Consider the following 13,742-nt stretch of genomic DNA (forward strand, 5'->3'; position numbering starts at 1 on the left):
GGGATGGTGTAGCTGGTGCTCCAGGGCATGCACAGGGGCTGTCCAGAGAGGGGGAGAGCAGCTGAACTCCCCGTGGATGAGCCTGATGAGCTGGCTCTCTCTGCTCCTTTTGCTGGTGGTGGTGACAGATGTCACATCTGTGAGGAGCTCGTCCTCGTGAGGAGATCCTCTCTGCCACAGTTTTGGGGCAAAAATCCCCTACAACAAGACAGTGGAAAAGAGAAGTGGGGCAGTGGTGGACATCACTCCCTTGGGTGCAGGTCCAGAGCTGAAGGCAGGGGGCAAGGGCAGGGTCTAGGGATGGATGGATGGGCAGGGGATGCTGAAACATGCCCAGTCTGTGGCCGTGGGCAGCACCATTCCCACTCCATGGCCAGCCACGCAGGTCCTGCCACCAACACTGGCTGTAAATAAAACCTCCTCGGCTGCTCATTAAGCGGTGCCGGAGCCCGGGGCCGCATCAGCTCCCATCAGCCAAGCTGTCCATCTCCGCTGGTGCCTCGCACCTGCCTGGCTCCGCCGCCGCACGCCGGAGGGTATTTTTAGTGCAGCTGTGTCCCAGCATCCCACAGTTGGGGCAGCTGCCAGCACTGTGCCTCAGTTTCCCTGTAGTGTGGCTGCACTGCTCCACGGGCCTGGTTTTTGGTGTGACCGTGACCCCCAGTGTGGGTGCTGACCTTGCCCATGTGAGGTCAAGCAGTGCCATTTCGGCTCCGCTGCTGAGTTACTGTGGCAATGGAAGGCCCTGGCACCGTGTGGTTATTAGGGCTGGATCAGAAATGCAGGTGCTGGGTGGTGCTGGCACTGATACTGGGGGATGCTGAGTGCCTGGGGGGCAGCAGGGGCAGCTGGCTAGGGCACTGACAGCTGATGGGATGCAGGAATCCAGGGATGGATAGAAGCATGGATGGATGGGTGGATGGATGGACAGAGGGACAAATGGATGGGTGAGTGGATGGATGGATGGATGGATGGATGGATGGATGGATGGATGGATGGATGGACGGACAAACAGATGGATGAAGGGGCAGGTGAACGGATGGACAGACAGGTGCCCTGGGTGCTGCTCTCCTCAGCACGAAGCATGGTGGGTACCCAGGGATGTGACGGGGTAGAAGATGTGTGCCAGGCCCCCTGCCCATGACACAGTGGGCAGCTGCAGGGGTAGCTGGTGGGAGCAGGGCTGTCAGAGCTGGCAGTGGAGTGGCACAGGGAACTGCTCGTTAGCTGATGAGTCTGGCGTGGTTACGGTGACGTGCGTGAGGGCGGTTCCTGCTTCAGGCTGCCCCCATCCCCCCTGCAAATGTGCTTGCAGAGATGACAGATTTCATGCTAATCCACATTTATCCTGCCCTAATTACGCTGCGGGAGGTGAGGAATAGGCGCCCAGACTTCCATGCCAAGGGCTGGCATGTGCCCACCTCTGCCCACTCCTGCTCGATGCTGCTGGTCAGGACTGGCACCGGTGCTGTGCCCACTGCCATGGCAGCAGGGACAGGCAGGTGACCTCGCAGGGCGGCACCTTGCATGGCACCTGGCACTCCTGCCCCAGTTGGTGGGGGTGTCTTGAGCGTGCTGCCTGTGCACCCACAGGTGGGCACTGGGTGGGTGGCACCTAAGGTGCTGCATGCCTGGCCATGGTTGGTGGAGCACTGGGCTAAGCTGTGGGCATGTGCCAGGCCATTCCACGCTGTGCCATGCTGTGCCACACAACCTCGTGCTGTCCCCACCCGCCACGGCTGCAGCAGAGCATCCGGCGTCCCACCCCAGCAACGCGCCGTGCACACACAGCACTTTAAATGTTTTATTTGGGGAAAGTGCTGTCGTTAGCAGGGATTAATTATTAAAATCAGAGCCATCTATAAAACATGAGTGGCCGCACACGGGGCTGCGGGTGCACAAGCAGAGCCGGGCACGGTCCCGCCACTGGCATCGCCCGGGGATGCGCTGCGACGGCGTTTGCCGGTGCTGCCGCAATGGCACCTCGAGCCAGCAGCGAGTTTGGGCTCCTCATGGAGAAGTGGGCTCAGGCAGCGGGTGCCACGGCGTAGGGGCCGGACTGGAGATGGGCAAAATTGTGCTAAATCAGCGTTTGGGTGTAGCGGCGGTCTCCGGTGCCAGCCGTCCGGGCGAGAGGTGACAGGAGGCAGCAGGCAGCGCCGAGCTGTTTTTAGCGGCTGCCGGTGCTGGGGAGCGGGCGTGAAGAGCAGCCGCCGCGGCACCGACGTGCCATTTTTAGAAACCGGCGAGTTTTGCTAATGATGCCTGTGAGCAGCGGGGGGGCCGCCCGCACCCCGGCACCCCCGGTCCCTGCTGCCCACACCCCGGCAGCCGGCCCTGTCCCTCCGGCCTCCCCGCCTGGTTCTGGAGCTTGTCACTGGGGGCGCCTGCAGTGCCCAGGGCACCCCTGCACCCACCCGTGGCTCTAATGGCCCTCAGGGAGCTCTGATGGCCCCTGGAGAGCTTTAGCGGTGCTTGGGGAGCTTTGGAGGTCCCTGGGGATTTCTGCTGGCCCTTGGGAATCTCTGTTGGCCCCTGGGGAGATTTGCTGGCCACCAGGAAGCTTTTGTTTACCCCTAAAGTCCTTCCAGGCTATAAGGCACATCTTTTTCTTCTTTCTCTGCCCAGAAGACAACACCCACCCTTAGATGGGGAGGCTCATCCCATCTCAGAGCCTGGTCAGGACCTGTGCCAGCCACATCACAGTCCCAGTCCTGATCTGGCCCTGTCCCTGGGAGCCAGTTCTCTCCCCTGGAGACATTTCTTTCCCTGAGCAGCCTCCCTGTACCCTGGTCCCTATGGCTGCAGTTACTACCACACAGAGAGGCAGGGGACCCTCTTCCAGTGGGAAAGGGAACCAAACCCCAATGCCACGTCATCACTGTGATGCAGGAGGACACTATGGAAACCAAGCCCCCTTCCCACATCAGGGCTCCAGGGACTAGGAGCCAGCCCCGATGTGATGGGAGCCAAGCCAGTGGAGAGGTACAAGGCTTTGTGTGCTGTCATCAACACAGGGATGGGCCACACCAGGAGCAGGTGGCTGGGGACAAGCAGCCATGCTCCATGGTGCCCAGCCAGGTGGGGAGCAGCCCTGTCCACACTCATGGCGTGGTCACCAACTGGGACGGGCTGGAGGAGCTGTGCCACTGTGGGGGTCTGGTGGCCGAGCTGGGGGTTCCCGCTGAGGCTCCCCCACACCTGGGGCTGGGCTGGGCGGCTCACTGGCTGTGTCCCTCGACGCCTTCCAGGGCACATGGGTACCACGGGACACTTACGGGGAGGGTGGCCCTGCCACCATGCAACCCCCCCCGCTGCTGATCCCAACTGAGGGCCAGGGGTGATGATTGGCAGGTGCACCCCTTCTTTTTCTCCCCCTCTAGCCCCCCGCCGGCCCCCCGAAAGGAGAGATGGGGTTTATTTGGCCCTGTTGCCGGGCCGACGTGCGCAATTATTGCTGATTGCCTGGCGGTTGCCATGGTGATGGTGAGCACGCAGGGATGTGGTGCCGCGTGGTGCTTGAGTCACGGACACGCTGAACACCCCCCGCTGCACCCCACTGCACCCCGACATGGACACGCCGAACACCCACCGCCACACCCCACTGCACCCCAGTACTGACACGCTCAACACCCCACACCACTCCCCACTGCACCCCAACACAGACACCCTGAACAGCCTCCACCACACCCCACTGCACCCCTGCATGGATACACTGAATAGCCCTCGCTGCATCCCACTGCACCCCGACACCGACACAACGAACACCCCTCCCCACATCACTGCACCCCAACATCAACATGCCGAACACCCCACACTGCATCTCACTGCACCCCTGCATGGACACGCTGAACACTACCTATCACACCCCACTGCACCCTTGCATGGATATACTGAACAGTCTCCACTGAACCCCTGCCCAGATACACTGAACAACCCATCACACCCCGCTGCACCCCTGAACAGAAACACTGAACATCCCCTACTGCACCCCACTGTACTCCCCAGCACCCTGCTGCACCTCACTGCACCCCTGCACATATAATGCCAAACACCCCCTTGCTGTACCCACTGCACCCCAGAACAGACACACTGAACACCCCCTACTGCACTCCACTGTACCCCCCAGCACCCTGCAGGCGGGCCCTGCACCCCCTCCACCCTGCTGGGGTGGGGGGTATGGCCAGATGTCCCCTACACTGTGTCTCCTCACCCAAGGATACATCCAGGTGTGCCCCCCCCCCCATGTGCCCCATCCAAGGCAGAGGTGTACAGCTGAGTGCCCCCAGCCCTGGCAGCCCCACCTCGGGCATCCCAGGCTCGTTCACTCCAGAAGTCCTGCAGAAAAAAACACCCCAGACTGCCATGACACCCAGGCCCCAGCTCTGGGAGGCAGTGGGAAGGGAGTGTGTAGGTGCATGAGGCAGTAGGTGCATGGGATGGTGGATGCACAGGGCAATAGAGCACAGCACCACAGGGACAAATGCCACTGGGCTCAGCAAAGCCCATCACCCCAAAATGAGGGCATGGGGTGGACCAAGATCTGAACCAGAGCTGGGACCAGGGGACAGTAATGGGATCCCAGGCCAGTTCTGCCATGGGCAGGAGGCTGGTGCCGGGAGGTGCCGGGCACAAGCGAGACCAAGGGACAATGGAAGAGTGCCATCCCATCCCATCCCATCCCATCTCTCATGCTGTGAGCCACGGCCAGGCAGCCCTGCACTGCACAGGCGCCTGCCGGGTAATTGTGACTTATGCTCCAGGTCCCCGCGAGGTGCAGAGATTAATAACCGTGGTGCGCTGCTGCCAGCCACTATGATTAAACTCTTGATTAGGAGCTCAAACTACAGTGCCCTGCTAATTCCCCCTGCTCTCACGTGCCGTTAATTACCCGGTACGGGTGGCGGTGGGCCCAGGGCTTGGTGCCACACAGGGGACAGGTGCCAGGGGTGCTCTGAGCTGGCTCTGCCTTGGGGTGCTGCCTGGTCTCCTGTGTGCAGAGGGGAGATGCTGGCTTAGGGGATGGGACCCTGATGTTCCCTGTCCATGGGCGGGGGGGAAGGCTGTGGGTCCAAGGCATGGGAGGCCACATCCCTGCAGCGACTTGGTGCAAGCCAGGTGGTTTGGGGAGCTGGGGTTTGGTGGGTGCAGGGGCGGGAGGGAAAGGGAGTGGAAGAATGGTTCGGAAGCGGCACCATATGGGCCGCAAATGCCAGCGTGTGGCACGCAGCCGTCGGGGAGGCTCCGCACACGCGGCTGCACTGCATGAGGAGCGGGGAGTGAGGGGGCGGGGCAAGGGACTGGGGGCCCTGCTGTGCCCCGGGGGCTGTGCTGCCCACCCCTGGCTGGGTGCCATGCCTGAGCTGTGGGCAGAGGAAGAGAATCAGGGTGGACGATTTCTTGCCACTTTCTTGCTCCTTGTGCCAAGCTGTGGGGCACTGACTATCCCTGTCATGATGGAGCAAGCAGGGCCTTTGGCTTTGCAGCTGGGGAAGGAGAAGTTGCCTGGTTCACCCGGGATCATGACACAGAGGCAGGAGTGTCCTCATGGCAGTGTCCTCATAGTGCCCTCAGGGGACAGACACCTGTGATGCTGAGCCCGAATTTAGCTTTGCTAAAATCCTGATCCTGCCTCTTCCCATCCCATCCCACCCCTCCCATTCCATCCCATCTCATCCAACCAGTCACATCTCATCCAACACCATCCCATTCCACTCCATCCCATTCCACTCCATCCCATTCCACTCCATCCCATCCCATCCCATCCCATCCCATCCCATCCCATCCCATCCCATCCCATCCCATCCCATCCATCGTGTTCAATCCCATCCCATTCATATTATCTCATCCCACCCCCCTGCACATCATTCTATCTCATCCCGTCGATCTTATCCCACCGCACTCTATCCCATCTCATCCCATCCCATCCTGAGCCAGTGGCCATGGCACAGCCCAGGCGGACCCAGGCTCAGCCTGATGAGGACGGTGTAGGGTCCCACGGGGCGTCCAGTCCCATGGGGTACGCGGGCCCCAGGGCGGTGTCCCCCCGTGGGCCGCTCCCGGGGCCACTCGTGACCCGTCCCCGCGGGGCCCACGGGCGGGGCGCGAAGTTCGGCTGTGACGTCATGGGCGGGGCGGGGCGCGGGGCGGGGCGTGTCCCCGCGGCCCCGCCCCCCCAAGTTGCCGCGCCGGGCGCGCGGGGCCGCGCCGCGACGGACCGACGGCTCGGCTGGGACCGGCTGGGAGCGCTGGGAGCGCCTGGGAGCGGCTCGGCTCGGCCCGGCTCGGCCCCGGCCCGGCACGGGAGGGCGGGAGGGAGGGGCGCGCTCCCCCCGAGCGGCGGCTCCGGGCCGCAGCCCCCCGTTGCGGTCGGAGAGGCGTGCAGGTGAGCGTCGCGCCGCGCCGGACGGGGGGCGAGGGGGGCCGGGCCCGGCGGTGGGGGCGTTGCTGGGATCTGGAACTGCCTGTCCCAGGGCTGCCCTCGACTCTTCCGCCGCCCCCGGTGACCCGGGACATCCCGGCGGGGCCGTGCGGGTCCCTGCCCAGTGCGTGTGCGCCCCGACGGCTGCCTGCCGCCGCGCTGCCCCCGCCGGCACCCCGCGTCCCGCAGACCCCGAGCCCCGACGGGCGCCGCGGGCACGGCGAGCCCGGCTCCCCCCGCGCCGCCCCGCTAGCGCCCCCGGGCCACTCCTGCCCCGGTGCCGCCCCCATCTCCGCGCGGAGCTCGAAGCGGAGACCTGGGTCGGCCCCGTGGCGGGGGCTGCTGCCGGGGACTCTCTCCCCGTGTCCCCGCCGCCGAGCATCCCCTCCCGGACCCCGCGCCTCTCTCCCGCAGTCCGCTCCCTTCCCGCTGCCGCAGCGCTCCGAGCCGGCCAAGCGCAGACCTCCCTGCGGTGCGCGGCCCGGGCTGTCCCCCCGCACGCCCCGGGCCGGGAGCGGTGGGGCTCCCCAAGCCCTGCCTCAGCCCCAGCCCGGGGGCTCCGCGAGCAGCGCAGAGCCGGCCGGCCGCTCCGCATCCCCTCCGCCTCCCGCTGCCTGCCCGCTGCCTGCACTAGCAGTATTTCAGTCCGTCTCAGCCCGGCTGCATTTTCTGCCTGTCCCCGGTACATCCTTCCCCCGGGACGTGGGGGCGGGATGGCAGCGGAGACCCCCCCAGGGGCACGTCCAGGGCAGCTGCAGGTGGAAGCGGGGCTGGAGGTGGATCACCGGCCGGTGGCATCTCACGCCGTAGGGCAGAGCTGGGGGTCGGGGGGCTGGGGGTCCCCACTGGCGAGAGCTGCACGGCTGCGTCATCCCTCCGTGCCATCCCCACCCGGCCACCCACTTCCCCGCTATTGTCTTACACCCGCTGTTGCTTCTGCTCCCAAATTAGACACTTGGAGGGGGGTGCTGGCTGCGTGCGGGTGCCAGCGCAGCACTGAGCCTTCCCCCCGGCACCTCGGGGAGGAAGCACTCGCGCTTTTGCCCACTCCTTACCCCTGGGTGCCCCTGCTGCGGTGAGGGTGCTCTCACCTGTGGGGTGCAGGTGCTGGCCCCGATGTGGGGCTGTGTGCCAGCCTCCCTTGCAGGGTACCTCAGGTGTGCTGAGCCCCATCTCAAGTCCCCTGGGGCAGGGGAGGGTACCGGTGCTCAGCCCTGGCAGGAGGAGCCCCCATTAAACCAACAGGAACTAATTTTATGAGCGCAGATTAGCTGAGCGCTCGCAGAGACAGCAATAAAATCCCAATATATCATCCTGCCCGGGTCCCCTTCCCGACTAATCCTGGCACTGTGCCACCAGTGCTGGCAGCCTGCCTGCCCGCCCGCAGGCCAGCGCTGCCCCGATGGTCTGTGGCACTGAGCCCACCGCCACACCAGCAGCTGCCAGGACAGCCCTCGTCCCCCTTGATTGGGCACAGTGGCATTGGCAGAGCCAGCACAGTGTGGCATGGGGACACGGAGGTGCCAGGCAGGGCACGTTTGCTGGGGAGGCTGGTAGTATGAGTCAAGCGTGGGCTGGAAAGCCTCACCCAGTCTGTGGCACGGGCAGGGGTGTCCCATGGGTGCTCTGATTCTCTTTCGGGACTTGGGGCACACTGAGCAGGACGGGTGTGGGGGCTCTTGCCCGGTGAAGGCTTTCCTGGCAGGAGGGTGCCTGGGTGCCGTGCAAGCTGGGAGCACCCATCCTCTGGGCATTGCTTGAGCAGGCACTGAGGCAGGTCAGCTCCTAGGGATGGAGGCAGGAAGAAGCATCCCCCCATTCCCCGGCTCAGGGCAGTCCCGTCCCACCCAGGTTTGGGTCAATCACCCCAGGGAGAGCTTAGGTGCATGCCCTGGGTGCTGCAGGCAGGACCACCTTCCTCCCAGGGCCCGTGCAGCAGGGATGGGGCTACGCACCCGCAGGTGGGTCGGGTACTGCCGGGTGCTGCCCGTCCCTGCCCCCTCCAAAGGATGTGCCGCTTTCTGCATCTTCAGCTCCCATTGCCATAGCAACAGGCTCGGCGCTTGGGTACCCGCGATGCCGGCTCCCGCATCCCGCATCCCGCACTGCCATCCTGCCCGCAGCTCTCACCACCGGGCCCCGGGCGCTGCCGGCACGGCACAGCCAGGCTGGCACAGCACAGCGCAGGGTTCGGAGAGCTTAAGCGCTGGGCAATGGGTCCCTCCAGCATTGCGCCAGCATCCCATCACAGGGTCCCACTCAGGCCCATCCGAGAGGGCTGGGGGGCCCCAGGCAGCTCTGTCACCTTCTGAGCCATCAGAAAATAACACCAGCTGAAACTTCCTCCTGGTAACAGGGTGGGAGAGGGAAAAAAATCACTTTATGCGACCAGATTTTTTTCTGGGAAGCTTACAAGGAGGATCTGGTTTTGAAGGGTTCCCAGCAGGAAAGCAAGGGGCAAAACATCCTCCCTAAAGGGCCAGAGGAGCTGGTGTGTGCCAAGGCCAGTCAGTGTCCTGCCCGCTGCTGGTGGCAGGAGGGCTGGCACCTCTGAGCCGCGGTGCCCACCTGCCCGGTGCCGCAGTCGGGGCCGGGAAAAGGGATGGGGAGCTGAGGCTGGTGTAACCCACTGCACATGTGACAACGTGTGACAATGCTCTGCCTGGGGAGGCCCCGGCTGCTGAAATGTCACCGTGGGACAAAACTGGGCTGAGAAATGGGAAAGGGTCGATTCACCTCCACTTCCCTCCCCAGTGTGTGCTCTGGGCCCTGGTTTTGAAGGGTTCAGTGCGCTAGCCCTGGCTGCTAATTAAGAATTAACGATCCGCACAAGGGGGGCCAGCGGGGCTGGCTTGTGGCTGTGCTGGTAGCCTGAGCCCCGGCAGAGAGACTGGATGCCATGGGGTTTGGATGCATATCGGTGGGGCAGGGCACAGAGAGGTTTGTGACAGCTGGGGAGCAGGAGCAGGCGCTGAGCTCCGTCAGGTTTTACATTAATTAGTGCAGCTCGGGAGGGTCTGCTGTGGCTCCAGGGGGGCCGGCGGTGCCAGGCACTCACCGCCTCTCCCTGCCCTGCCAGCACCGGGCCCTGCGATGCCGTTTGGCTGCGTGACGCTGGGAGACAAGAAAGATTATAACCAGCCGTCCGAGGTGACTGACAGATATGACCTGGGCCAGGTCATCAAAACGTGAGTTGGTCCCTCCATGGCCCGCGGATGCCCCGGGGACCCCAACGCCTGCGTACCCCGGGCTGAGGAGTGGCACGATGCTGCCTGCAGGGCTCTTGGGGTGCTGAAGCCCAGCTGGGCTAGGATGGCAGGGTGCATTTTGGGGTGGCTATCTCCTAATTAGTTCCTCTTGGTTGTGGGTGCATGGGGGTTTCCACTGCCAGCTCCGAGGAGGGCAGCAAGCTTTCCCACCGCAGCTGGCTGCAGCTGGGTATCTCCCTGTATCCCTCCCTCTTCGCCACAAGACTTGCAGGGATTGCAGCAATTCTGCATGATCCTGGCTCCCCCAAGCAGTTTGGGAAGCAGAAGGGCTCTGCTCCAGCAAAGGAAAGGCAGATATCATTTGAGGGGGAGCAGAGCGCTGCTGCTTCCCCCAACTTTTATTGCCATGCTGGGGGACCTGTTAGGATGCACTCCAAAAAATGCAGCTCTCAGACCCATGGAGAGCAGTTTGACCCCAGAATATGCACCAGAATTTTTTCTAAAGCAACTACTTAGCCATTGGTCATGCCTGGTGGGATGACACTGGGTGGCAGCGGGGACCTTGGTGCTCTCAGATCTTTGCTCCATCCTCTGTGCAGCCTGCCCCAAAGCCCACGGGTCCCAGTTCCCCTCCATCCAGGGCAGCAGCCACAAGGATTTCAGCACAGTGGGGGGTACTGGAAGCCAAAGGCTTTGCTGGAACAGTGCCGAGTGCCCCTCGGGGGCTCCCCTGTGGCTCTGGCCTGGCCAATGGGCTCAGGCACCATTAATAATAGAACAGAAATACTGCAGCAACCAGCAAGTCTCCCCTTTTTTCTCCCTGACCGCAGTGCTGACGTTAATGTCGGGGTGTGCTGCTGTTCCACCTCAGCACAGGTGGCTGTGCAGTGGGTCTTACCCCAGCTGCTGTGAGGAGGGGGCTTTTTAACCAGCAAATATTACCCCTTCCCTATCATTTTGCTTATTCCATATCAGTTCCTTCTCACTGCTGTTTTTTTCTTCGCCTCTCCTCCAAAGAGGTTTTTAGCCACAGCTTCCTTCCACCCCTGTGGCATCTCCCGTGACCGCTGGGATTGGGGGAAATACTGGTGGGCCCAGGGACCACCTGAGCACCCCAAGCTCAGTGGTCCCCAGGAAGGGGGTGATGGTTGGGGGTACCCTTGCAGGGAAGAGTTCTGTGAAATCTTCCGGGCCAAGGAGAAGACGACGGGGAAGCTCTACACCTGCAAGAAGTTTCTGAAGCGGGACGGGCGGAAAGTGCGGAAGGCAGCCAAAAACGAGATCATCATCCTCAAAATGTGAGTGCCAGGGCTGGGGGGGATCCCGTGCAGCTGGGCAAAGTGGGGAGGGACCCCCACCCATGCCCCTGTGTCTCTGCAGGGTAAAGCACCCCAACATCCTACAACTAGTGGATGTCTACATCACCCGCAAGGAATATTTCATCTTCCTGGAGCTGTAAGTTTGGGACATGCAGGGGTGTGTGCAGGGTGGCCCCACCAGGGTGGGGTCTCAGCAGAACTGCTGTCTGCAGGGCCACTGGCCGGGAGGTCTTTGACTGGATCCTGGATCAGGGCTACTACTCCGAGAAGGACACCAGCAATGTCATCCGGCAGGTGCTGGAGGCTGTTGCCTACCTGCACTCGCTCAAGATCGTCCACAGGAACCTCAAGGTGGGTGGTGGAGGGGTGGGAGCACCCATGGGTGGTGCCATGCCCCCCACTCTGGCACTCACAGCCCCTGCACTGGCAGCTGGAGAACCTGGTGTACTATAACCGCCTGAAGAACTCCAAGATCGTCATCAGCGACTTCCATCTGGCCAAGCTGGAGAACGGGCTCATCAAGGAACCCTGCGGCACCCCTGAGTACCTGGGTGGGTGAGAGCCAGCCGGGTGGGCATTCAGGGGTGGACAGTGCTGCTGGGGTCCCAGCAGGTACCTGCTGTTCCTCACCACACTGGGGAGTGGTCCTGGGGGCTCCTAGCGGGTCTCTCCTGATGGTCACAGGTGCCTCTGGCAGGTCCCTCCCGTTCCCCATCACACCCTGGGGGCTGATCCTGGGTTCCAGTGGGTCCCTCCCACTCCCCATGATCCCAGGGCCAAAGAGCCAGGGCATTTGGGACCCCGGGGCAGGGTTGCTCTTCTGTCCCCTGCAGCTCCGGAGGTGGTGGGGCGGCAGCGGTACGGGCGGCCGGTGGACTGCTGGGCCATCGGTGTCATCATGTACATCCTGTGAGTGTGGGGTGAGGGCTGGGGTGGTCAGAGGGGCTTGGGGGCCAGGGGCTGGGCTGAGCCCCCCACCACATCCCCCAGCCTCTCTGGGAACCCCCCTTTCTACGAGGAGGCAGATGAGGATGACTATGAGAACCATGACAAGAACCTCTTCCGCAAAATCCTGGCTGGGGACTACGAGTTCGACCCGCCGTACTGGGATGACATCTCACAGGCAGGTGAGCCCCATGCCGGTGGGTATGTGGAGTCTCATGTTGTCCCCCCCAGCACTGACGTCCCCCTCTGTGCCCCAGCCAAGGAGCTGGTGACACGCCTGATGGAGGTGGAGCAGGACCAGCGGATCACAGCGGAGGAGGCCATCTCCCACGAGTGGTAAGAGGCAGTGGGGTCGGGTGGGGGACCGGGGTGGGGGGCTGATGGGGGCTGCTCATCCCTCCGCGCCTCCCCAGGATCTCTGGGAATGCCGCCTCTGACAAGAACATCAAGGATGGAGTCTGTGCTCAGATCGAGAAGAACTTCGCCCGGGCCAAGTGGAAGGTGTGTGGGGGTGCGCTGTGCCTCAGTTTCCCCCGGTCTCCCATCGCGGGGCTGTGAGCCTGGTGGGGCTGCCAGCCCCTGCCCTTCCGCCAGCCCCATGCCCCCCGACTCTCCCTCGCAGAAAGCCGTGCGAGTGACCACGCTCATGAAACGCCTGCGGGCGCCCGAGCAGACGGAGACGGCGACGGCCGCGGCACCGGCCTCGGCAGCAGCCCCGGCAGCAGCTCCGGCCGCCACCCCGGCCCCCGCCGCCGCCGCGGCCCCCGCTGCCGCCGCCACGGACTCTGCCGCCGCCGCCACGGACCCTGCCGCCGCTGCCACGGAGCCCACGACCCCGGCCCCCGCCACTGCCACCGCCACGGCCCCGGCCCCGGCCCCCACCACGGAGCCCGCAGCCCCCGCCGCCGCCACGGAGCCCGCGGCCCCCGCAGCCCCCGGGACGCCACCCGCCGCCGCGCAGCCCCCGGCCTCCGGCACGTCGCCCCCCACCACGAGTAACGGGGCCGGGGCGGCCGCCGAGCCCCCCAGCGAGCAGAGCGGCTGAGCGGCCCCCGCGCCCCCTGTACATAGCCCCGGCATGGCCCCCCCACCCCCGCCTGCGCCCCCTTTTCTACGTGCCCCGCCGAAGATTCGGCCGCGGGGCAGAGCCCTGCATGGCGCCCGTCCCCTCGTGTCCCCCCCGCTCTCTCAGTCTGTCCCCCGCCACCGTCCCCTCCCCCGGGGATGCCCAGAGACGCGGGGCAGCCCCCCCCGGCCGCACGCCCCGCAGCGCTGGGAGGGGTGTCGCGAGGCCTCCCGGGACACGCGTGCATGTGCGGGGCCGCGCGGGACGGGGGGGGGCCGTCCCGGAGACCCCCTCTGCGTCCTGGGACCCCTGGGGGGGGACACGGGGACCCCCGCACGGCCCCCGCGCGTCGTGCCTGGCGGACCCCCGCTGCCCCCCCCCGCGCCTCCTCCCCGGTCCCCGCTTCCCCCCCCGCAGCTGCATGCCTGCAGGGCCGGCTCTGCCCGCGGCTGCCGCCGCCGCCCCGCGCCCTCCCCGCTGTATCTCTGGCAAATAAAGACCCCGCTGAGGACAAACTGAGACAGCACCAGCGCCGCCTGCCCTGTCTCTCTGTGGGGCCGGGGGTCTGCCGGGCGTGCCGGCGGCATGGGGTTGAGCGGGACGCGGCAGGCTGGGAGCGGCAGCACTGCCCGGGCGCTGCGGGCAGTGGGGCCCTGCGGGAGTTGGTCCCCGGGAAGGGGCTTCGCGGCGCCGGTGCCCCCGCTCGGCTCCGGGGTGTCCGGGGTTCGCGGGACCGGCGGGCAAAGGGACCCGGGGGCACCCGCACTGGGGCGCGGCCACGC

At 64.8% G+C, this 13,742-nt stretch overlaps 1 protein-coding gene across 1 annotated transcript; it reads left to right on the forward strand.

The window, feature by feature from the left end:
- The first annotated feature begins 6,189 nt into the window (after positions 1-6,189).
- CAMKV (CaM kinase like vesicle associated) lies at positions 6,190-13,486 on the forward strand. The gene is made up of 11 exons (XM_039378216.1): positions 6,190-6,385; positions 9,501-9,609; positions 10,797-10,928; positions 11,011-11,085; positions 11,162-11,300; positions 11,380-11,500; positions 11,783-11,858; positions 11,940-12,076; positions 12,152-12,230; positions 12,308-12,395; positions 12,517-13,486. Exons 2-11 carry the CDS (start codon positions 9,515-9,517, stop codon positions 12,937-12,939), a joined length of 1,365 nt encoding a protein of 454 aa, XP_039234150.1. The 5' UTR covers positions 6,190-6,385; positions 9,501-9,514; the 3' UTR covers positions 12,940-13,486.
- Positions 13,487-13,742: the final 256 nt, after the last annotated feature.

The sequence above is a fragment of the Pipra filicauda genome, unplaced genomic scaffold (genome assembly GCF_003945595.2).
Source record: "Pipra filicauda isolate LSUMZ 115617 unplaced genomic scaffold, ASM394559v2 scaffold102_size2360937_pilon, whole genome shotgun sequence".
Lineage (NCBI taxonomy): Eukaryota > Metazoa > Chordata > Aves > Passeriformes > Pipridae > Pipra > Pipra filicauda.